This window comes from Syngnathus floridae, chromosome 5 (genome assembly GCF_059516105.1).
Source record: "Syngnathus floridae isolate MCC-2025c chromosome 5, RoL_Sflo_1.0, whole genome shotgun sequence".
NCBI classification, from domain to species: domain Eukaryota; kingdom Metazoa; phylum Chordata; class Actinopteri; order Syngnathiformes; family Syngnathidae; genus Syngnathus; species Syngnathus floridae.
This window is the reverse complement of record NC_142417.1, coordinates 5,425,036-5,449,090: the sequence shown is the minus strand read 5'-3', so window position 1 is coordinate 5,449,090 and position 24,055 is coordinate 5,425,036. Positions and strand designations below refer to the sequence as shown.

Genomic DNA, 24,055 nt, shown 5'->3' with positions numbered 1-24,055 from the left:
GGAACCAATGGATCAAGTAGATAGATAAATCAAGCTACTGATCAGATCATTGATTGTCTTTTATTTAAATTGATAATCGATGATCGGCTCCCAAATCCCGATCGTGTAAAGCCTAATACTGTAGAAATTCTGACCAAGATAGTAGGTCTCTTTTAACTGGCATGTCAAGCTTTTATTTTTGGCTCAAGCAGAAACCGGAAAAGCTGTGAAGTATTTCTAACTTGACGTAGCGGTATAGCTTTTTTTTTTTTTTTTCCACTGAGCGGAAACGAGGGTCCCCACTTTTTTTTTCCGCGTCAAGTTCGTGCCTCAAAGTTTTTCTTCTCTCTCTTCTTTTAAGTCAGAGACTTTGTCGCGTCAAGTCACAATGGAAGCCAAAGAGACCATTTTGTGCACTTCTTCCCGCTGAGGTCGACTCTTGCTCTAATTTTTGTTTTTCTTTTTCTTTTTGGTTCTTCCCGCCGACGCCACTTTAGTGGCCAACTTTTGGATGCCTTTTCGACACATTTCCGTTATGCGAAGTCCAAACTGTTGTGTTGTCGTCGTGCAGCGGTGGGTGCCCGTCCGAGATAACGGAGAACGTGAGTACTGTAACTCGACTTATTTACATTGTAATACTTCAACAACTTGTTGTCTTATGGCCACATGGCACACTGTCCCCAAACGACGACTCCCCAGGAATGCGTTGACGTTCTTAACACTGCAGTTATTTGTCCTTTTCATCTTGAAACTGCTCTGGAGTTGTATTTAAAAGGCGACTAGGAAGTTTTCTGGCAGTGAAGTGCTCAGCGTGCATAAACTTGGCGCATGTGTGTGCGCGCGCGCGTGTGTGTGATTGTATGTATTTTTAAGAGAAGTTGGAAAAAGTCCACGTTGTTGTGACGCTGTCATTGAAAAATTGACGTAAGTCTGGCTGTGGTCACCATGGCAATGACGCAGCATGGCACCACGCTAGCCCATCTTTCCTGCACATCTTTGTATATGTACAAACAGAGAGATAAGTTTGTTATGTATTGACATACTTATCATCAAATAGATCCTAATGTCTTAGGGGGTCGTAGAAAGTGTATGCATACATTTCTTATTACCAGTTTAGTTGCCAAGCTGTTTTTAATGCCTGTGCCTCACCGTTCTGAGGTTAGGGGTTCGAATGTCAGGTACAGCCTTACTGCGTAGAGTTGAATGTTTAGTAATAATACACCCTCACTGCGTACGGTTTAAGGTTTAGTAATCATATCAAATGTACTTTTAGGGAGGACATTTTTAAATGTTCAAGAATCACGGGGAGACAATAAATTGCCCATAATACTGATTGGGAATGGCTGTTTGACGACATGGGTTGCGACTGAAAAGTCCTAAAGGTGACGCGCCTCATGTCCAAAATCAACTGGGACCTGCTCCAGATCATTTGTACCCTGGTCAGGATGAGCAGCATAAAAAAAAAGATGGTCGGATGGACAAAAGAATACGCAACAGGTGTTAATCGAAGCTAATATGTTACTCAATAAGCCTAGGATCTCAGTTGTATTTAACTTTAAAGTGCAACATGTTTGCATTTAATCTTGACTACTCTTTGTGTTCAAACATTTACTTAGGTTAATTTTTTTTTATCCAATAATTTTTTTAAAAAAAAATTAACATTTCATATGAATTATCATTTAAGAGCAGTTCTTTATTTTCCCATATTATAGTGCAGTGTTCAAACTGTCCGTGAACTTCCAGCAGCTTACAATGATCCATCCATCTATTTTCTGGATCGCAGGGCACACAGAGACGAACAAGCACTCGCACTCGGAGAAAACCCACGCAGGCATGGGGAGAACATGCAAACCCGCACGTTCTGAACTGTGAGGCGGACGTGCTAACCAGTGCATCACCGTGCTGCCTGGCTTACAATGATATTTATTGCTATAAACGTCTGTCTGATGTTATTATATTATTTATTATATACCATATATTTGAAAGGCATTTTGAAGTGTTGCTTGGTGTAAAAAAATTGAGAAGCAGGGAGTCAGAGATGAACTGCGTTTGTTTCCGCATTAAGACATACACAATGTGCAACATGGAGGTTGTGCTTAATTTTTCGAGAAGAAACCGGATGTCCGCCGTCGCTGGCGGATCAGTCCACGTGACCGCGGCCTCACGCCTCGCCGCTATCGGCCGGCGTCTCTTCCTCTCTTCTCTGGGTTTCCAAGAACTCCGCCACGAGTGAGGACCGACAAGCTGCGGGAAAGAGAGGGAGGTGACGGATTGGAGGGGGGCACAGAGGGAGATAACTGCCTGATAGATCGGAATGGGAATTTAAAAAGGAAAAACCAAATTAAGGCGGAAATATAGGAGAGAAAGAAACTTTGTGCAGTGGTGCAATTTGAAGTTCAAGCCATCATCGCCCATGATGTCGGTTAATTCCCCACACATTATTTCCTACGAGATTTCCTCGTTTTCTGGAATGTAAACGAGCATTGTGGAACGCTTAGTGTTTGAATTTACAGGTTCTGCTTTTTGTCTGGGAGCTACCACAGTGTTTAGAGTTGTGTGTTGTGGTGTGTGGTTTTTTTTTTTTGGTGCAAAATAATCTAAAAAAAAAAAAAAATCCCAGATTGTGCTCATGTTTGTTTTGAGGACAACACAGAAGTGTCGTCTTCAAAGAAGCCATAATTAGAGAGCGTTTGCACTTTGGGCGTCTTTACTCTGACGTGAATGTTGGGGGGGGAAAAAAGTTGATTACAGGTCCAGTTTAGTTGCAGTTTTGCAGGGGATGGACGGTTGATGGGAGGAGTGGCTAGGTGGGTTGGGGGTACGTGTGCCTGCTTGTCGGTGCTGCGGTTGGTTCTGGCGCGGGGATGCGGTCAGACAAACATGCCCTGATTGTTTGCCGTTTAGTCACAAGACGCTTCGCCAGGCATCATGGGTACATCTTGACATATTCTTTCGCATGGATTTACTGCTAGCTCCATTTTGTCTGTCTCAGTAAGCGCCACCACTTAACCCATTCAGTAAAACAAGGCCCTTGAAAACAGCGGAACCTGTGAGGTAGAACAATTCATTTATCCGATAGGAAATGAATTTTGCCGTCTCTATCGGGGTAATTTAGATAAAACCGAGTTCCCGGGATGAACCGACTTAGCTTTACCACCGAGCAATGACTATTAGCTCGGGAAAGCGTTATATCAATAAAGATGGATTGTATCGTCCTGAAGTCGATTAATCGGCTCATTCGTTTTGGTGGTTAGTAGGTGCAACAAAAAAAACGATCATCTCCAATTAGAATTCCAGGAATTCAGACGAGACACACGCGCTAATTCCTCCCCGAGTTCCACGCCGGTATTTCACGTCTGTTAAGCGTCTTCACAGTTTGAATTAAGTAGTCACACTTCGGAATGAGTCACTGTGTAAGAGTGAGAGACGGCTTCGAATTCCCGGGGTGGAATCTTTGAGGCGTGTTTTTATGGTGTGAATTCCTCTTGGCTCGGATGTGAATGATGGAAAGTCGCTTTCAGATCTCCTGCAAACAAGCGTCTGTTTAAAGATTCCAACGATAAGTTGCGCTTCATGTTCTTGGACAGTTTTTACTTTCAAGTCTGCGCAGCTGCATTCAAGCTCGTCCATTGTTTCGACTGTATGCACAGTGCACTTGAGAATGCGACTTGTGATAAGAACTGACCATAAATATTTGACTTGTAGAAATATGATCTATAGTGCTGTTTTAAAAAAAATATATATATACATATATATATATAATCCTACAGCCAGTCTGTCGAAAATTAACCTGAGAAGTGAGAACTATTTTGAACAAAGCTGTTTGTGTTTGTTATGCCAGTAGAAGAGCAACGTTGTTGGACTTTGACCATTTATTTTTCTCCGTATTAAATCTGGCTGAGTTTTGTCATGATCTAAAAAGGTATGGAGGCTTCTCAAAGCATTTGTCTAGTTTCCCAACCAAACCAACTTTGTTGATCCATATTCCCCATCAAGAAGGCAATTTCTGCAACACAGCATCCCGTAATCTGATAGTGACGTCACACCAACCTCTGATACGACTTTAGAAGGTGCAAATGGCGAGGTCAACTTCATCCCCCTGTTCCGTGTTGGTGCCGAAACAGCGAGAAGAGGGCTGGCTGCTGCTGCTTTTGCTGGCAGTGTAACAGAGGCTTGTATGTTTGCTCATGGAGATGCTAATAAGGATCGCTTTGTGCTTTGTCGTGTATCGCCAACAATCTTCTGTAGTGTCTGCAAGCCCTGATGCTTGCCACTGGCCCCGTTCCCAAGCCCCCCCCCCCACACACACACACACCACAATCCCGTATGCATCCTTCCAAGATGCCTCTGCTCATCTCAGTCATTAGATCCCTGTGCTTTATTAATTCCTCAAAATGACGATAACGATGGACTGCGGGGCTTTAATTGCCATTTTTGAATTCATCCTACTTAAAGGGAGTTTGTTATTGTTTGCTACCAGGAACGTTTGTCTCCGTCCCTTTCGTGGTCATGTCTTGTCCGCTCTGAGTCTGTTGTTGCATTCCTCATACTTTGAGACGTTGCTTCTCAGTTTTCCCCAGCGCGCCTCCGAGTTCCCAGACCACAGGAAATGGCCCCGCGAGCAGTACAGCTTTATTTCTGTGCGTCTTAAGAATAGTCGCATTGTGTCGCCGAGGAGCGTGCATTGTTGTGGGAATGCACAACCCAGTTGGAGAATTGCGCTCCAAAGCAAAAAAAAAAAACCTTTTGCTGACTTTCCGAGTGATTACCACCTTGCGTTTGAGCTTGCTTTTCTAGGGAGGGGAAAATAAAATATTGAACGTATTGCTCGTAGGATACAGTAGTTTGTAAATGCCAAACGTAAGGCAAGGGGCAGGGGTGGCTTGAGGTTGCGTGGCCGCTCAGTGTTGATACTTCAACAGAGTTGAATTCAGAAGAATTTCGGAGAGAGAGAAAAAAAAACCTTCCACCGGGCTGTTTTGCAGAGTCGCTCAAGGCCTCCCGCTTGTTTCACCACTAATCAGCTGATGCTCCGCTCAGACTGTGGGAAGTAAGACTAAGGTTATCTCATGTTTCAGCGTCGCTTCCTCCTTTACAAAATGTCCTTCAATTATGCAAGCAGGCGCGCGTGCGCATGTTTGTGTATACGTGCGCGTCGAAGCGCGATCTCGCCTTTCTCTTGACGCAAGCACAGAGGGAAGCCGGGACCCGTCTCGTCCCGTCTCGTCATCCCTCGTGTCGTTTGCTCGGCATCGAGGTGTCGTGCACTTTTGCACAGCGGTGCTTCCCGCTGGCCTTTCGCAGCAACTTGTCGTGCTCGATTAGAACATTTGAAGCCAACGTCAACTGAAAAAGGTCACATGGTCTCAGTTCTTCCTAACTGGAGTTTTGGATAACGTGAAGCGGCCTGCTTTTTGCCTTTAATAAATAAATACAAAACGCTTCTTGGCTGGCAGTCCGGTTTATCCACCTACATCCTCTCAGCTTTACAAATTTGCACAATATGATGTGAATTCAAGCTCAAATCCCGATGTGCTTTCCTTTTAACCCAGTGTGGCTTCAATATGAAAATTCCTGAAAATTGACCTGATTATTGAAACTGCGCCTTATAATCTGGTAGTCCAAAAAAAAAAAAAAAATCCTAAATTGCATTTTTATTTAAAAAAAATAAGAGTTGTCTAACCTTTCCACCAAACACCTTCCTGCTTGCTTATCAGGTGAACTCTGCCCGTTCCTTACCTCGACAAGCCGCATCATTGTTAAAGAACCATTTGGTGGGTGTTAAAATGGATGAGCTATCCGTCAAGCCCTCCATCACAGCAAGATCTCTACCATTGAACACATGACTCATCGTATTTCTGTCGTCATTGCTATTTTCCACCCTTCTTTAAATTGCACTTTGCGGACAGAACAGGATGTAGAAAAATGGAAGAAAATACCAAGTGGATCCTCAGTGCAATTACAATAGCTTCCGGAAAAGCCCAGGCCTTATTGAGTGTCACTCAACTGGAGCGCCATCAATCAGTCAGCGCCCATGATGTCATCACAAGGATATGTACATTGGCTTTACGTAGCAGTCGGCGCTTGCCAGGGCAGGGCTCCCGGTAGCTTCCTGTCGCTGTGATTGCAGCCCACACCGAGTTAAGATCCAGTCTGACTCAGTCTGACTCCACCACCTGGACCCAAACCTGTGATGTTCACACTTCCTGACCTCACCCTTATTATTCACTCACCCTTCAATGGCTCTCGTCTTAACTTTTCTCCGTTTGGCTTTTTTGTTTTATTCCCCCCTTTTTCTTCTAATAACCTCGTGCCCACACACTCGCTACGCTTTGCAAGTGTAACCCACACTGATTCACTCTGTGACTCACACAATGAAAATTCAAAGGTGGTAACAAAATCTGTTTTTCATCCCAGACACTGTGATGCACATGTTGCCTTGTTTTTTGGGGGGGTTAGTTCCCCACCCCACTCTCCGCTCAACGTTTTCGGGAAAACCGCGTTTGATGTGTCTGATCAATTCATTCCATGCAGTCCTATTAGACCACAAGCTGTTTGTCATTGATTGTAAGAGGAACTTTGGATTTTTGCATAGGAGGACAAAAAAAAACCTTTCCGGGCCTGCTAATTTGTGCCACCCTGCATATGAGCATAACAAAACAAAACAAAAACAAGATATTGGAAAAATAAAAGCTACATTGTCGATTGGGTAACAGCTTTTATTGTTCCCGAAGGCAATTCCGGACTGAAGAAATATGTTGGTCTTGTGGGTCAAGAACAAAGACCATTTTAAGGCTCGTTAGATAACATATGTAGAATTGCAATATCAGACGACCACACCACAAAGTATTTTGGTGCCGCTGACGGGGCAGGAACTGATGACACTCTCAGTGCCAAATTGTGGTCAAGTGTGTTATTTATGACCCAGGAGAAAGTGCATCGTCATTGTCGGCAAAAGTGGAAGGCAATCAGTTAGTATTTTCCTGAAGTTTTTCTGAGACTTATCTCAAGACAAAAACTGGCCATGAGGACTGCAGCCCGAGTGTTGTAGTAGTACAACAAGTCCTTGTCATTTTGAAAATGGAGCAAGTTGAAAAAAAAAAGTTGCAAGTCAAAGCTTTAGTTTATTTGCCCTTCACGCTGTTACATTTATTATGTAACCTTCTCTGTGCTAATATTAGAAATGTGCCTATTCCGCCGTGTATTAAGTTCCATCAGTTTTGAGATTTTGAACTTTTCTCAAATTCAATTTTATCAATGGCACGCCAGTGTTGCTTAGAGAAAACTGGAAGTTCCCCAGTCATAGTTTAGTGATAATCGAGTTGCCATTACGTTTGATGATTTGTCCAGTTGAAACGAAGTCGCTTTTCTCATAAACCACTTGGCAACAAGTAACCTAATTGTGCAATGTACAGTAGCAGTGAGCTGCAAGCAGTACATCGTTTAGGAACCGGCTGAGGTCTGTAGCGGGCCCGAAATCAACCCAGTGAGTCACGTGGTCGGTCAACCGGCTCGTCATCATTTTGATGATGAGCTCGGTTCACGTTTCAAGTCGCGGTTCGCTCAAGTTCATTTTTTTTAACATGTCAAACGTTCTTCTATTAGCGGCACGAGACTCTCTGAGAAATACTTGTTGCAAGCTGCTTTCCTGGAAAACAATTTAAGCCAGCAGCTGTTTGACACGTGAGCATGTCCAATAAAGTCCTCGCTGCCTGGTTCCGATTTGAAGATGAAGCGATTGTTCATCCGTCTTTCTCGAGACCTACTCGGTGACTGATGGGGGATGTTTTGCTTTTAAGCAAAGAATGGACTTAATGGACCAATTTTGTGGTGGTTGGCACTCACGCATTAGTTTGTACAAAAATGTAAGTTTCCCCCACAAGCTTGGATTAGGTGCCCGGATGTCAACTGCGGATGCTCATAAGAGGAGGACCTGGTGATGAGGATGGCCATGGGAACCGTGGCGGTCTGAGGTCCCCACCCCCTCCACCCCCCGAGGGATACAGCGAGAGGAAGTGTGTGCGCATATTGAGTCATTCATTGCTGAGTCATCGCTGGGCTGGCCATGCAGATAGAAAGAGCCTTCTAGGGGGGCCAGCTGCAGGGGCGCAAAGGGAGCACGCACTGAGCATGCTCTGTAGAGTACAGCAAGGGGGGGATCGGTCGCAGTGACAGGACTCCTCTAGGAACTGTAATGACGCAATATTTCATGAGGCCAACGTTTTTTTTGTTGTTGTTTGCTCACACCACTGTGTTCAGTTTTGCGGTCAAATAAGCAAGTGTGATGTAAGCTCGGGCGCAGAAGCGGCCGCCGTCAAGTGGCGTCACTGGGGACATGTGCAGAGATTTGCTCGGGAGATAATTTGTCATGTTGGAGCATATTTTGCTGAACACAAAGAAGCGCGCGCACGCACACACACACACACACACACACACACACACACACACACACCTCCTTCTATTTCTTGTGACTTTCTGCGATCTGTTGGTCAACTGAGCGTCCCCGCCACCTCCATGCATATGCATGCGTATTTTTTTATTTTTTATTTTTTTAAACATATTCACAAATACACACACATCCAGCCATGCTTCCTGTTTGTAGAAAAGACCCTTCACCTGCTGCACAGGAGGAAGCTGGTATGTATTTTAGGTTCGAGTGAGCAGGCACAAAATGTGTTTTCATATCTTAAAATCCTTTCATGAATTGCAGATAGAATATGAATTGTAATTTGTTTTATTATGTTGGATCGCTGCCAGACTGAGCTTCCACTACTGGATATATACGCATATATGTATTTGTTCTCACTGGTGGACAAAAGCATGGTGGACAAGATCTGGATTTCCTTTCGAAAGACTGACTACAAACAGTTTCTTTGTTGACATAAATGGTTGATTCATGAAACCACCACGCCATGGCTTTCTAATTATACCAAGAGCTGCATGTTGGGCGTTGGGCGCCATTTGTGCTTTTTACTTTCACACGGGCACACTTTGTTTGAAAGCAAAAGGTGCTCGCTTGCTCGCGTGTGCGTCGGAGGAGTTGCGTCTTCAAACGGGTCGGTCACGTGTCGTCGTTACCCGAGCGAGCGAGCGAGCGAGCGCACAGATGGTGTAGCCGGCCGGCAGTGTGGTTGATTGAGAAATTTTCCAACCATGCTTCTTTAGTCAGCCCTCATTCAGTGTCCGTCTCAATGACTTATTGCCGTGTTCACTCATTTCACATTACTTGAGCTTCTGCGATCGTCACGGCGGGAATTTGGAGCAGATGTAATCGTTGTAATTGCTTCCACTCCTTCTCATTTTTGCTCTTTAAGTCATTCACTTCCTTAGTGGACCGAAGATTTCCTCAAGCTCTCAAGCTCATGATTCTGTCGACTCCAAGATTGAGCAGGGGAGCTGCTGGCCCAGATTGGCCTTCTTTTCATCCAGAGACTTGTGTAACTTCATTTGTGACGTTTGAGATGGACGGGAGATAAAACCAGACTTTGGATGTTCCTTTACAAACTTTCGAATATTTGAAAGAAATCCTGTGACTGGATTCTTTTTGTTAAGTGGTTATTGCACGACTCTCAGCATTATCTCAATTTGCTCCGAATTACATTTCAATGTCTCTGTGTTTTGTAACTCTTTTTTTTTTTCCTTCCCACTTTTTTTTCAATCTGCCGTGCCCGCCTATTTATTTCCTTCTGTGTTTGCTTCTTTGCAGTGATTCTCAGCCGGTCTGGTTACTGCAATGAATGGTAACACATTCCATCCAGCCAGCACCACCGCAACAGTAGGAGGCGGCCCTGGCGTGGCGGCGCTCCCGAGAGGCTGGAGGGAGTTCTGCGAGCTACACGCCATCGCCACAGCGCGGCAACTCGCCGGACACTACCGAAGCTTCGCCAGGGAGCGCCCCCAGCATGACGTCCTCCCGCCCGAGACCTTTTCCAAGCAGTTCACCGACCTCTTCCAGCAGCATTTCCGCTGCGAGGTGGACAAGGACGGCACAGCTCTCCAGCAGAGCGCCTGCTCCGCCGCTCCGGCGGTTCCTCCGGTTCCATCGCAGACCGTGATAGGTCGATTGCGAATCGGCGCTTTGTCCGGCGTGCAGGACTACCGGGAGGCGGGTCGACAAAGCGGAGGTGCCGCTCTCTTCGCCGTGGTGTCGCCAAAAGTGGAGCCGGTGAGCAGGGAGCAAGAGCGGCCTCTTCGATGTGCGGCGGGAAACCCCCGTTCGGGAAACCCGGTGCTGCTCAGGGGCTTGACCCGTACCTTGGGCAGCGGGTCGCTGTTGTTCCGTAGCCGTAGTAACGAGGAGCTGTCTGGCGCAGACGCTCGACAAACACCCGACTCTTTGGCGCCTGGTCCGGCCCACGCTGATGTCACGCACTTCTCCGTCAATCAGATTCGGCAGTCTGTGAGACGACTTTTTAAGAAACGACCCTTCCCCAGTCCGCCCTCGTCACAGGACCTGTCCGCCAACAACAACAACCCCGCCCGGTCCCTCAGCGACCCCGTAAGCAGCACGGCGGCCTTGGCGTCTGAGCAAACGTTAGCCTCCTCGTCTCTCAACTCTGAAAGCACGCCCACAGCATTGTCGCCGCTCTCAGGGGTAGCTTCCAACTTCTTGGATCGTTTCCGTTGGTTACGCGGCGGGAGCGTGAGGCAGAGGAGGTCGGAGGTCAGCGGCTGCTGTAAAGAGGGCCAGCTGAGGTACTTGCTGGTGGACGACACCATCTCAGACTCTTTGCCGCGATGGCAGCGCTGCCGCCTGCTGGTCAGGAGGATCCGGGACGCTGAAGGCGCAGGAGGCGAGGGCTACCAGTTGGAGCTCTATGATCCCCCAAAGGTACAAGCACAACATCTCGCCGTTTCATCTGTACACGTAAAAGAGGTTCAAAACCCCCAAAAAGCGTCGTCATATTTGGTCAGCCCACTAAGCTGTAGATGTTTTCACCACTCGATCATCAAACAAAGCAAACTACATCTCGGCCTCTCACACATAAACTGGCAAACACACCACACACCGGGGGGCACAAAATCATTTCCTGCATCCAGCTGTCTCGGAGTTTCCCCCCTTCCATTTTCAAATCGTCTCGCTCTTCCCTCTGTTTGTTTTCACGAGTAAAGATGATCCACTCGGTGCGCCGTGATATTGAACAAGCTGTGAAATGCATCAACCGGAATTCAGTAGAACTTGCAGACTTCCCTTTTCCCAGGTTCTAACTGCCGCCATCATAAAATGTGTTTAACGTAATGGTTTAACATTGCCATTCCCAGTACGTAGTATATGCCCACCGATTAATCGAATGCTTTTGATTCGATGCAATGGGCATTTGTGACTTTAATCATTTGGGCTTCCAATTAGACTTCTTGTGAGGTTTTAGCTCTTTTTAGAATTGCATCATAATGTAGTATTTCACATATATAGTATCGGGTAAGTAATTGTGCGTGTGTGTGTATGTGTTTGCGCGCCGTGAACTAATTTGCCCCCTTGTCACCGATTAGCGTCTCACGTTTTCTCAGTATGACGCACATGCAGTCTATTGTTACACGGAACCGCGTTTCGCCCTGGTAGTGTTCGACGCTCAGTTTCTTCAAAGTCTAAACACAAATCCATGTCCTCTTGCACTCTCGCGAGTCGATACACCTCCCACGCAGCTTCCTGTTTGTTTGGGGCTCTCACTTCAGCCACATGCTCTCAAAGTGTTCCACGTGTGACTCCGCTCGGACTCCCGACACCAAACTCACGTTCGTGTGTCAGCTTTTGGGCTGAATAAACGACACGCTTTGAAATAGCGTATCACTTTTGATCTTTCTTTACTCATGCATGAGCTGCTGGTGTTTGGCTCCCAGCGACGTCATCACAAAACGCGGCAATATTTGAAGCCGGTCCAGCTGGGAGGCGGCTCCATGTGGCTTACTTACTTGGTCACTCGTGGAAAGAGAGCCGCCGCGTCTCACCTCCGGGTGGGTGCGCGCGTGTATCCCGGCCCGCTCGCTTAAGCCGGGTCAATGAGAAAGATCTTGCGTGCGCTCGCCCGCTCGCGTTTTATATTTAGAAGCCTCGGAGCTCTCTGCCAGCTGCGAGCCCAACCGCATGCTCGAAGTCATTGACTTAATGATAGAGTCGGAGGCGCGCGTGTGCCCGCGCACGCGTGTACGTTTGCGCAGCACGGCCAAGGTCCTGGCAGGACTTGGCCCGCCAAACGGATGGGGGTTCTCTCACTTTGTGTTTGTGCACACGCGTGTGGAATCTTGGCAAGGCAGAGCGCCCCGAGAATGGCCTTAAAAGGAAGGAGAGCTGTTCACTATCATGCGCACAATTTAAGCCTCGTGAGGGAAATGTGTTCAAACTTCACCCACAACAAAATAACTCAGTGTACGGTCAGTGTATGAGCACCAATGTGGCACTCGTAAACGCGTCCGGTGTCGGTGACTTGTATTTATATCGTTTCGGTTCTATCGGTCATTTAGCGGGAAGAGGATGTCACGTCTCGTCCCCAGCCGTTCCACTATGTGTCCGTTGTCATGGTTTCTGTCTGTGTGCTCGCCCCTCCCCTCCTGTGTGCCCTTGATTAGTTTGATTATTCTCACCTGCCTCTCGTTACCTGTCGTGTATATAAGTCCTGTCTGCCCTCGCGCCCGGTCGGGTCATTGTTGTCTTGATGTCTTTTGGGTCCTGATGTCGTAATGTTGTTGTCTTCATGTGTTTTTGGTTCCTGTCGTTTTCAAGTCTGTTTCAGTCAGTCAGTCAGTCAGTCAGTCAGTCAGTCAGTCAGTCAGTCAGTCAGTCATGTTATCGTTTTGTTAAGTCATGTCAGTTTGCCGAGTCTGTCTTTTGAGTTCCTCCAATTAACCCTGGTCCAAGCTGCATTTGGTCGCCCTGCTCCATTCCGATCCGTGACAGAGGAAGCTGTTTGGTAGCTGATAATGTCGTTCCAGCCGTGACGCGGCCGTAACAAGTCCAAAGAATTAATCAGAAAACGTAATCAATCCCGCCTGTCTGATTACACGGCCTGTGGTGACAATGAGGTTCAAAAGCAAAGTCAATAAAAAGCAAATGTGGCCTTTCCAAATGTGGGTTTTGTCAATGTAGGCAAAAGCAAAGGCTCTTTCACTTCTGCATTGTCTGGATCGAAAGCCACATATTGGAACATGGCATTATGCCACTAAAGTCTTCTACATTATTAACCAAATGCAAAACTTTAGTCAAAACAACGCCGTATTGAATGTATTTCGTGTGTCAAACACTAAATGTTTCTTTTTCTTTAATTATTCTTGAGTTTGAATTTCAGGTTTGGCCTGCCATTTGCATGTCCTCCCCATGTTTGCATAATCTTTCTCCAGGTACTTCCGCTTCCTCCCCACATTTTGCTTTTTTTTTTTTTGCAGACTGTCTTGTTTTGTGGATTTGATTCAAGGCTCACTAGATCGGTTTGCAGCCGAGTGTAACGCGGTTGGGATGAGAAAAGCGAAAAGGGTGGCGTGTCCTCTCTCCATATTGGGATTCCCCCTGGTCAAAAGTGGCCACATTTCTGACTGAAATCAGTTATTTTTCGCAGCCACTAAAACAAAACGCTCACTTAAGCACATAGGCTTTGTTTTCTGCACGCGTGATGACAAAACAGTCGGGCCAAAGATGCTTCCCTGCAGAAGTGAATCTTGTCATTTCAGCTGAAAGGACGGAAGCCAGAACGACGTCTCAAGCCTTAGCGTCGGTATCGTCAACCTGTAAACAATTTACATTCCGTTCCGTGCCAAATATGAAGTGGCCGCAGTTTCTCCAGATTGTCATCTGTCAGCTCTTTGCAGCGCGAACGCTCGTTCCTTTCATCCCACGCGGTCGCGCACACAAAGAGCCTGCCGACAAGTTCCCAATGTTGCCAGGAAAGTTGTGGTGTCGCTCTTCTTTCCAAAAGCCACTTTAGTTCCCACAGACGGCCGAGTGTGTTTCCTCGGACCTCCTGTAGGCTTTGTCCTAATCACATCTCAGCTGTGTGTTTATTCCTTTTTTTTTCTCGCTCTAATCTTTCCCACATAATTTCTTTTCACGCTTTTTTTTTGGGTTTACTTGTCCTTTGTCATTTGTACGTGTTGCCCTCCGCTCTTTATTGGCACCAATCTATTGGAAGGGAAGACTGGAAAATTTGTCATCTGTTTTCAGCGGTGTCTCGGAGTTTGAACACCCTTCCAGTATTAGCATTAGCTTTGCGATCTTTATTCCAATTTTGCTCTATGGGTCAGCATTCTTATTTTTTCATGTTTGCCTTTTCCAAGCTCAAGGGGGTCAAGAGAGCTGCTGGGCAGAGGTTACGAAAGGGCGTCTGTACTTGTAGCATCATTTTTTTGATCAGCTCGACTGCCCGGTTCAGCTGCTGCGTGTTACTTTAGTCTCTCGTATGGCAACATACAGCATGAATTAGCCTCGTGTCGTTCGCATACCACAACCACACATGGGGCCCAGTCAGCTGAAGCAGAAAGCAAATGGAAGCATCTGAGAAGAGACACCATAAGTCAGGAAAGATTTGGAAGAGTCGTATTGTTGCCTTGAGCTCAAGCTTTGCTCGAGTCTTGTGTAATCTGGGCTCACAGAAGGCTCCTTTGTGTTTCACGGTCGAGATTTTTACCTAAGTCACTTCTTAATTGAGGTGGGAGGAGTCAGGTGGAGCAAATCATTTTTTAAGAAAGTTTTTTTCATTACAAATTTCTAGCTTGGTGTTTGCACTCTTTAATTTTAATTTATTTTTTTACAATTTTCTAGCTTGTTAAAAAGAATTATGTAATAATAATAATATGAAGAACCCTAAAAGTTTGGCGGTGTTTGCATTCTCTATTTATGCAATTTTCTAGCTTGCTAAAAAACCTGGAATAATAACATGAAGAACCCTAAAATTTTGGTGGTGCTTGTGTTCTCTTTATTTATTTTTTTTTTACAATCTTATGGCTTGTTAATAAAAGTAGTGTCATATTAAAATTTTAAAGAACTCTAAAATTTTGGGGGTGCTTGAATTCTCTTGAAATGGGCTCGGACAGAAGCTTAACTTTGACTGTAGCAAATCCCTTCAAAGTGCACATCATTCAGTTTGCACGTGCGTTTCGGTGTGAAAGAAAATCAAGAGAAACATCTCAAGGAAGTGAAGTGGTTAGTCATGTGGTCAAGATGTTTGTCAGATCTCGCTCTCGTTTCTGCGGGAGGCCGCTGGCTGGCAAACGGCCTTTTTCATGCATGTGCCTCTTTTTTCTGATCCATTTTGTTGAATTCTTTTTTTGCCTGGTTGTGTGCCAACTGGGAACCAAAACACAAATGTAACGGGACCCTGCCGAGCTGCATGTGGAAATCCCCCAAAGTAAAGCTGCAACCAACTTTGTCCAATACCTAGAGATACTGATAATACATAATCATATCCTTCCTATTAACATTTAACGTCAATTTAAAAAAAAGCCAATGTTGTTGATCTTTTTTTATTCAGCAAGCTCGTTCATTGTGCAACCTCATCCCTCCCTAAGCCTCTCTCTCTCTCTCTCTCTCTCTCTCTCTCTCTCTCTCTCTCTCTCTCTCTCTCTCTCTCTCTCGCTGTCTCTCTCTCGCTGTCTCTGTCTCTCTGTCTCTGTCTCTCTCTGTCTCTCTCTCTCTCTCTCTCTCTCTCTCTCTCTCTCTCTCTCTCTCTCTCTCTCTCTCACTTCTTATTGTATGCTTCTCACTTGTAAGAGAATGTTTCAAAATCCCCACTGCCAGTAGAACGGATCCATATTTTTAAACATTTTGGCAGAGTATGACCCTGACTAGTCACGTTTGGCGCCAACGCCGGTGTGGAAAAAGTTATCACGGCCTGATTTGATCTGGTTCCCGATGCAGGCGTGCTCGTGCTCAGCTGGTTCTGGGAAGCGACTGAAGCGCTCACTTTCACGAGTGCTTAACAAACTTCTAATCCAGAGGTCATTGAATGAGCCGCTAACCGGCTCCTCTGTTGAATTGCAGTTAGCGAGGGATTTTTCATTGCTCTATGACAGACGCACAAAAGTCACACGCCAACACACGAAAGCAATTTTCACTCTTTCGAAGACAAGAAAAGTTGCTCTTGATTTTCGGCAGTGATGACGACAAAGTTCCATGCTGGCATACGTGCTCAATAAAATGAGAAGTTTATGGTGGCGGTGGCGGCATATGACAGTGCCGCAAATCTTTCCTGGCAAAACTTATCATGTGTATGAACAGAGAAAGCTCAAGGTTGAATGAGGATTTTTTTTTTTTTTTTTAATTTGTAGATATATTTTTTTCATAGGTGTTGAATGGTATCAAGTGTTTTAGGGCATCTTTGGTAATTTTCTTCTTTGGTAATATTTTAGCTAATTCATTGAAAGGGAGCCAAGTTGACTTCCGTGAATCTTTGGTGTGTGTGTGTTTTTTTTTTTTTTTTTTTTTTACTTCTGCATATTTTGCCAGCGCTTCACAATTTCTCAGAAGCACAGAGAGAAGCGAACTGACACATTTATTCATCCTCCTCCACCAATTTCCTAGAACCCTCTCCTCGATCAGTTTTGCTAGCCCAGCAGTAGCACGTTTTAGTGTGTGTGCGCACGTGTGTGTGTGTGTGTGTGTGTGTGTGTGTGCGCGCTTTTTAAAAGTAAGTAAATGTGCATTCCGTTGCCACATCCTCCTCCCTGCCACAGATGGTGGCGATAGGCGATGAGATCGAAAGCTGCCTTGACTACCTCGGTTGGAGACATCATTTTTCAATTTCCTCACTGGACTCTTGATTAGGTACAACTGAAAGGAGATCCAATACAAACATTCCGTTTTGTTTGAAAACTGGCAAGCCTAAAAAAAAGGAGTATACCGCTAAATATTATCTTAACAAACTTAGATGTCATGTAAATGTGAATGAAACCTATAATGCAACGGCAAATAAAATAAATTGTGGGAATAGCAGAATGTCCGTTACCATAGCGATGGCCTTGCAAATGGGACCCTGGGAATGTCACGTTGGACATCCTGTGTGTCACCCAAGTGTGGGCGTGCTTGCTCAGCACTGCATACGTGCGCTTCGGACTTGATGCACACAAGATCGCGCGGTCACATCTGTTGCCGTGTCTGTTTTGGAACCGCGTCTGAGCTGTGCGAAGGTGTGCCGAGGAAGCGTGACCGTGTGCCTTGGAAGGCCGCGGTGAAAGTTGAGTCAATGAGAGAAAGAGAGAATAGTCATAATCGGCGCGCCACATCTCAAAGCAAACCAAATTCGAAGACTTTCTCATCTGAATATCACGCTGCTATTTTCATTCACAATTTGCATTCTTTTTTGAATGGTTCATTAACATTATTTTTTGTTTATAAGTCGTATCAGGACTGTTGCATTCTTTCAAAAGTGCCAACCATCTCTCAACTTAATTTGTATCAAAATGTGATGAGGAAGCATCAGGATATTTATTGACTGGAGGGCGTGAAATTCAAGCACGTTCGGGAACAGTCATTTGAGATTCCGATAAAAAAAAAATTTTAAAAATCCCGTGGGGGCTTTACTTGCTCTCACGAGCTTTCTCTGTGCGATGTCCAATAGTGTCTCCATAGAGCTTGTGGACATTTTTTTTTATTTAATTTCTTATTGATTTATTCGTGGACATTTATCCTTTGCATCGCTCGTACTTTATTCCTCCTATGTGGCCATTCCTCGAAAAAAAAAATCTCAATCAACCCGGTGAACCTAATGAGTGTGTGCTTGTACGTGAGCATTTATTGTGTGCGTGTGAGCATTTATTGTGTGTTATCTTGAGATGATCAGTCATCCGCATGCTCTGACCTTGCTCCCTCAGTGGAGTTGATTCACCAGTTTAGATGTGTTGCTCAACCACTCCAACATCTGCTGCATGTTTCTTCTCCTTCTTCTTCTTGTTCCTCTTCGGGCCACACATGGTTCCTCAAAGTCATTGCAAACTCATTCACATTCGCACAATCAAATTCTTCTCTGTGAGTCACTCTGGCAAAGAGCTCATTAAATGTCGCACTGGTTGGCAGCGTCCCATGAAGGCGCACGTGGTCGGCATTTTGAAATCTGGAGTATTTGACTTTATTTACTGATGTATTTATTTGTTTTAATGAGATGGTTGATGATCAGAATCCGCTGTTTGTAGTTACTTTTATGAAGCAAGCTCTCAAAGCAGTCAAGCCATCATCTCTAAACGAAAGAGATGGAACCTCTTTTGCTTGTAAGGATAAAGGACAGAGATTGCTGGCGAAACCATGAAACGATCGTATGTGAGAAGGCCAACGCCTTACGTATATTGGGTTATGTTAACCTTATGTAAGTTGAATAATTTTGGGGGAAAAAAGCGAAGTTAGTTTGAAGTTCACATACAGTAAGTTACGGAACATATGTGTTGCTAAGGCACAGTGACAATAAAAAACCCTTTTTATTGATTGTCTTTGTAATTTATTTTCTTTTTACATCTCTCTGATATCATCCATTTGTTTTATTGCTATGTGAAATTATCTGCAGTATTTATTAAGGAGTTATCTTTGAACCAATAAAACGAATTACAGTGTAGTCCTATGGGAATATTTGATATATATATGTGTGTGTGTGTGTATATATATATATATATATATATAGATATATATAGATATATAGATATATATATGGATATAGCTATAATTAAAATAAATAAATAAATAAAGGCTTGGCCACAGGAGGCAGATATGCTAGAGCAACTTCACTTTTAGTCACTTCCTCATTATCACATCCAACCCAATGAGTCATTTCCCTCCCTCTCATCTCCGTGTCAGGCCGCCAGCACACGTCTCGTTGATGATATTAGTCGCCCGACATTCCAACTGATGGCGCCCATTCACAAAAACTGGCCATCTGAGCAAATGGAGCGGCCGTGCGGTTAATCTGTTCTTTGGTTGCGTGTGTGCGTCTGCATGTCGGATTAGCATAGACATTCCTCGGGTTCACACACACACACACACACACACACACACACTGTCACATGGACTCAGACTCATCCGGCGCACAAAAGCCCTGGAATCTGCTCTCCATCACTCCCTCTTTCTCCCCACAAGCGACCACCCCCGCTCCCCCAACGCCGTTTCTCTCGCCGTCTCGTCTGTTTCCTTTTGACGCTTTTGTTCTCTCACGCCCCCCACCCCCTCCAACCGCCCCCCCCCCACCCCCCTCACATTTCTTTACCGCGCTCCCCGGCGTACAGCGTGTTGTCCCATGGGTTGCCATGTTGATTCTAGAGAGGCATGCGAGCCTCTTCTGTGCTCCATGTTTGGACGGGAGGAAGTCATAGCAGAGCGGCAGGGGAGCGATGATTCCTGTATGCATATGCTCGTGACACCCCCCCCATGCCCCGTGGCAAAGGTGGCAGCTGACAAAAACACGTGCAGGTGCGCCAGTCAGAGAGGTGAAAGGTTAAAGCGTGTAAGGCGTCCAAGAGTTGGCAGCGCTTTCGGCCTCGATGCTGACAGGAATGCCAGAGTGACTCGCATTTGCCACTTGCAGAGGCGCTTACATGAACGTCTATCGTTGTCTGTCTCTTCTCAGGCCTCCGCTCCCAAACTGACGACTCACTGCTCAGATATCCAAGAAGTCCGTCGCTGCAACCGGCTGGAGATGCCTGACAACTTAAACACGTTTGTTTTAAAGGTGCGTGATTGTTGCTGAGAGCCTTCACTCGATTGTGTAGCTCCGTTTCAAAAGCCTCTTTGTGTGCCCACCCACCCACCGAAAGGTTAACCGAGGAAGTTTGATATTTGAGACAGACAACGACCAGCAGGTCAGCTCCTGGACCACCGAGATTAAAGAATGCATCAGCAACAGGTGGGAAACATGACACAACCAACACGACTCCTAAGTCTCTCATATTTAGTTTGACTCCATTCCCGTTGGATGAAAAAATCCCCCAAAGTGGACTTCATGCATGAAGTGGACAGCCATGCAGCGCAAGAGGAAGTGTGGGGGAGGGCTGATTGCTCTGGAGAATAGCCCAGTTTGTCTCATTTCTGCAGATGTCCAAATGCACACACGCACGCAGAGTTCAGAGGTCACCCTTGACCCCTGCGCAGTCACATTACACCCAGAGTATTTAGGAAACACAACCTAGCAGGTGCGATGTTGAAACAAGGTCCTTCCGTGTCATACGACATAACTTGCTTTCTATGTAGCGTACACACATTCACACACTCTCTCTCTCACGCTCTCTCTCTCTCTCTGCCTCTCATTGTCTCTCACTTAAACAATACAGCACTGTATGCTTGAGACACTTGTAACAAGTTACGTAAAAATTAAATTAAAAGTGTGCCTCTGAGCAACATTCATGTGCAGTGTGTGTGTGTGTGTGTGTGTGTGTGTGTGTGTGTGTGTGTGTGTGTGTGTGTGTGTGTGTGTGTGTGTGATTCAGATTGGGCAGTGTGGATCTGGAGCTCCCTCCCTCCCCGGCTGACAGCGCCGTTTCGACCAATCACAGGGCAAGCTCAGAGTCTGGAAGTCAAAGTGATTGGCGGCCCACTTCATCCCACACGGCCCCCCAGACTCGTCCTGTCACAATTAGCTGTAAGTATTTTGTCCTTTCATCAAGTTGTCGAATGAATTCAATAAGCAGTTTTCCTATGGTGAGGGTTGAAAATGAGTGGAATGCAAACAAATCTCATAACATACATGGATTCCATTTGACGAATATAAAAGTCGACGGCAGTGAATGCCTGCTTTTCGGGTGCAGCCGCCGAGCTCTTCCCATGTTGCTGCTCCTCAGGCCCAGTCACCTTGGCTCTGCCAGAGCCGCTCATCCACAAGACGGATCACTTCCTTTTCTCCTACCCGTGGTTCCACGGGCACATCTCACGCGTCAAGGCGGCCCACTTGGTTCAGAGCTCGGGGGCCGAGGGGCACGGCGTCTTTCTGGTGCGTCAGAGCGAGACGCGGCGAGGGGACTATGTCCTCACCTTTAATTACCAAGGAAAAGCTAAGGTGCGCCGGGAAGCCTCGCAAGATCTCGTTCACATTCAGGGTCCGGTTCTGATTGGCCATTTTTATGCGTGCAGCACCTGCGTCTCTCGCTGACCGAGTGGGGGCAGTGTAGGGTGCAGCACCTGCGCTTCCCTTCCGTCATGGAAATGCTCAGCCACTTCCGCCTCTTCCCCATCCCGCTGGAGTGCGGCTCCGCCGGCGCCGTCACGCTCTCCAGCTTTGTTGTGGCCGGCTCCAGCCCCCCGTCACAGGGTGAACGTCGCCTTCAAACTCCTCAGCCATGTATTTATTTGATCTAAAAAAAAAATATATATATATATATATATATATATATATATATATATATATATATATATATATATGTATTTTTAATTGTATTATTATATGAATTTTAGGTTCATCCCGAAGTGTGACTGAGCCTAACTATGTGTGAGAGGTGGCCATGTTAGTGAGTGTTTTTACCCCCCCCCCCCCCTGGCAGGTCAGCTCTCTGGCGCCCTCTTGGTGCCGTTCTCGCTGCACCGCTGGAACTCGGAGCCCAACGTAGCTCATTGCGGCGCGTCTCTCAGCTGCAGCCAGGCACCTTCGTCTTCGTCCTCCTCTTCCTCGTCCTCCTCCGCCGCCACGGGCACTTCCGGCCCGCAGCCGCTTCGCCGGGCCGTCCCGGCCCCGCCGCCTCCGTCGAGCGCCGCCGCCTCGGCTGCCCTACGCCGCAGCGAGTCTGCGGGCCGGCGACTGCCGCTCCGCCACGGCAACCCGCCCGTCATCCCCCAGCGGGACTCGGACTACGAGCTGGAGCCCGAGCGCGGACGCAAGCGGGCCATCGATAATCAGTACATGTTGCTCTGACCTCCCGCCGCCCGAATCGAGGAGATGCACGCGGGTTCGATGGCGTCCGCACGAGTGTCCGCAGTGAATGTATTTTGACGTTTGGCACAGGTGGGAAGCAGATGGCTTGTCTTCAAGCCCAGCAAGCAAAAACTATTTTTATACGTTTTCTAAAGGCAAACTTTTGAAGGTTGGCTTCAACCAATGCTAGCTTGGTGAATTGACTGTTTTATTTTATTTTTTTTTAATTTATGTTGGCTGCCTCCTGCCGCCTCCTTTCGTTACTTTGCTGACGCTAGATCACTTTTTTTAACCCCTCCCCCTCAAAAAGACTTTTAATTTTTGGCACAGCGCTCAATTTCTTACACAACCAACAAAGCACTCTTCTTTCTCTTCTTTGAGTCTTCTGATGCTCTGTCACAATATTTCTCACATTTGCGCATTATTTAAATATGAAAGCTACATGGCAGCCTCGAGGCTCGCACGCTGAAGTTCTGGATTTGAATACTTCAGCTTCCTCTCGCATGCATGTCGTGTCAGTGAAGGACTCTCAACTGTCCGCAGATGTGAGTGTGAGTGTGAATGATCGTTTGTCTTTATGTGCCCTGTGATTGGCCAGCGACTGGTTTAGGGTGTACCCGGCCTCATGCCCAAAAGTCAGCAAGCAGCCAAGAGGGCACTTTAGAGACGATGTGTTTTATTTTCTCCAGGAATCCCGAAAACCTATATCAACTCTTTCATAGAGAGACCCTGCAAAATTATGTAATTTGCCTTTCACACAGAATCTTGTATACACATTCGCGGGTGTTATTCTGCCACTTGTGGCCTGTGTCGTTCTGACACAGAGATCCTGCAAAATAGTGAAGCTCCGTCATTGTATAAGTCATTTACACAGAAGCAATCCGCCGAGATATTTTTGCATGTGTGCACTTTTGAACTGCAGCACAGCATCCCGCAATGCCAGCGCCTGGTGACAGAAAAACAAAATTGAACCAAAAATGGGCTCACTGGAACTGGTTCACAACCAGAATTGAGCCAATGCACATATTTGATCTAGAGTTTCAAATCTCATGGGATACTACCAAACCAAAAATTTCATACAAATTGTGTTTTCTGTCATCCAATGGACAAGTGTTTACTTTTTCTACCTGTCAGTATACATCACTGGCATAAATAGATGTTAGTAATGAATGAAAGCCCTTTATACTCACTAAGGTGGCTGTTAAGAAATATTTTCTTTATTTGTGAGCCCAAGTGCCTTGTGCATTTGAGCACCATCACGTTTGTGTACATTTTGTTTGGGTGATTTATGAACGTGGGAGTATATATATATATATATATATATATATATATATATATATATATATATATATATATATATATATATATATATATATATATATATATATATATATTTTAAACATGTCCAACTCTACTTTTTTAGGGTTGTTATTTTTTCTAACACACACACACAAGTAGCATTAACTGTTTGGTGTGCATCGTCACCACAACTACAAATCACAAAATCTACGTCCACCACGCTTTATTTTGCGAGCAATGGGATGTCTTAACACTAACTCACGTCCGATTGTTGTTGTTGTTGTTTTCTTTTGGCACTTCAACAAAATGGATGAGTGATGTTGTTCTTGCAACTGTAACATGTTGAGTCATCGCGAGTCTCCGCTTCAATTAATTAAAAAGATAGTGTGTTGTGCAATATTAATTCCACATAGCCACAATGTTCTCATATGATATATATATTTGTTTTTAACCAGTGGTGAGGAACTTTTTATATTTTCTAGTCCTCTGAGGGCCAAACTAAATTACAATGAACAAATATGATACGACAAGTGTTTATTGTTCAATATGATGAGCGTTGGTGGGTTAAGGCTTTTTTTCTTAACTATATGTAACAGTTGAGGTTATATTTTATTTTTTTCAACTTGCCCCACGTTGGGTTCCCCAGCCCTGCTTCAAGGCTTATCAGCAGTTGCTTCAGCCACTTTTTTAAATGACCATGATGATGGTTTGCTGCCGTTGTGCCTATTGAGTTGATTTTAAACATTTCCCGTTAATGAATTGAATGTGTTCTCAATACTGTTTGTGTTTACCTCAGCACTGTAAAGCTCACCCACCCCAAGACCACCACCAGAGCTTTTGAATGAAGATGTTGTCTTTGTGTTCACAATCCTTTTTCACTCAGTTGTAAACCTTCTAAATTATATATCAACTGTACATTGGAGGTGTTTTTTTCTTTTTTGGGGGGGAAATAAACAACCAGACAAAAGCCTCCTACC

At 45.5% G+C, this 24,055-nt stretch overlaps 1 protein-coding gene across 3 annotated transcripts; it reads left to right on the top strand.

Annotated features, from left to right (window-relative positions):
* Positions 1-250: 250 nt before the first annotated feature.
* On the top strand, positions 251-24,045 carry sh2b3 (SH2B adaptor protein 3). Of its 3 annotated transcripts, none has more exons than XM_088375263.1 (8): positions 251-581; positions 9,686-10,810; positions 19,509-19,610; positions 19,696-19,784; positions 20,365-20,516; positions 20,716-20,930; positions 21,005-21,182; positions 21,412-24,045. In XM_088375263.1, the coding sequence occupies exons 2-8, from the start codon at positions 9,713-9,715 to the stop codon at positions 21,777-21,779; spliced, it is 2,202 nt and encodes a 733-aa protein (XP_088231389.1). In that variant the 5' UTR covers positions 251-581; positions 9,686-9,712; the 3' UTR covers positions 21,780-24,045. The 3 variants fall into 3 exon arrangements, with proteins under 3 accessions (XP_088231389.1, XP_088231387.1, XP_088231388.1); XM_088375261.1 differs by having other exon boundaries at positions 21,005-21,212; XM_088375262.1 differs by lacking the exon at positions 251-581 and adding an exon at positions 8,426-8,616 and having other exon boundaries at positions 21,005-21,212.
* Positions 24,046-24,055: the final 10 nt, after the last annotated feature.

Coding starts and splice junctions, on each gene's coding strand:
- sh2b3 (XM_088375261.1), top strand. CDS start 9,713: ATGAATGGTAACACATTCCATCCAGCCAGCACCACCGCAACAGTAGGA. Junction 10,811..19,508: donor AGCTCTATGATCCCCCAAAG/GTACAAGCACAA, acceptor GTCTCTTCTCAG/GCCTCCGCTCCCAAACTGAC. Junction 19,785..20,364: donor AAAGAATGCATCAGCAACAG/GTGGGAAACATG, acceptor TGTGTGATTCAG/ATTGGGCAGTGTGGATCTGG.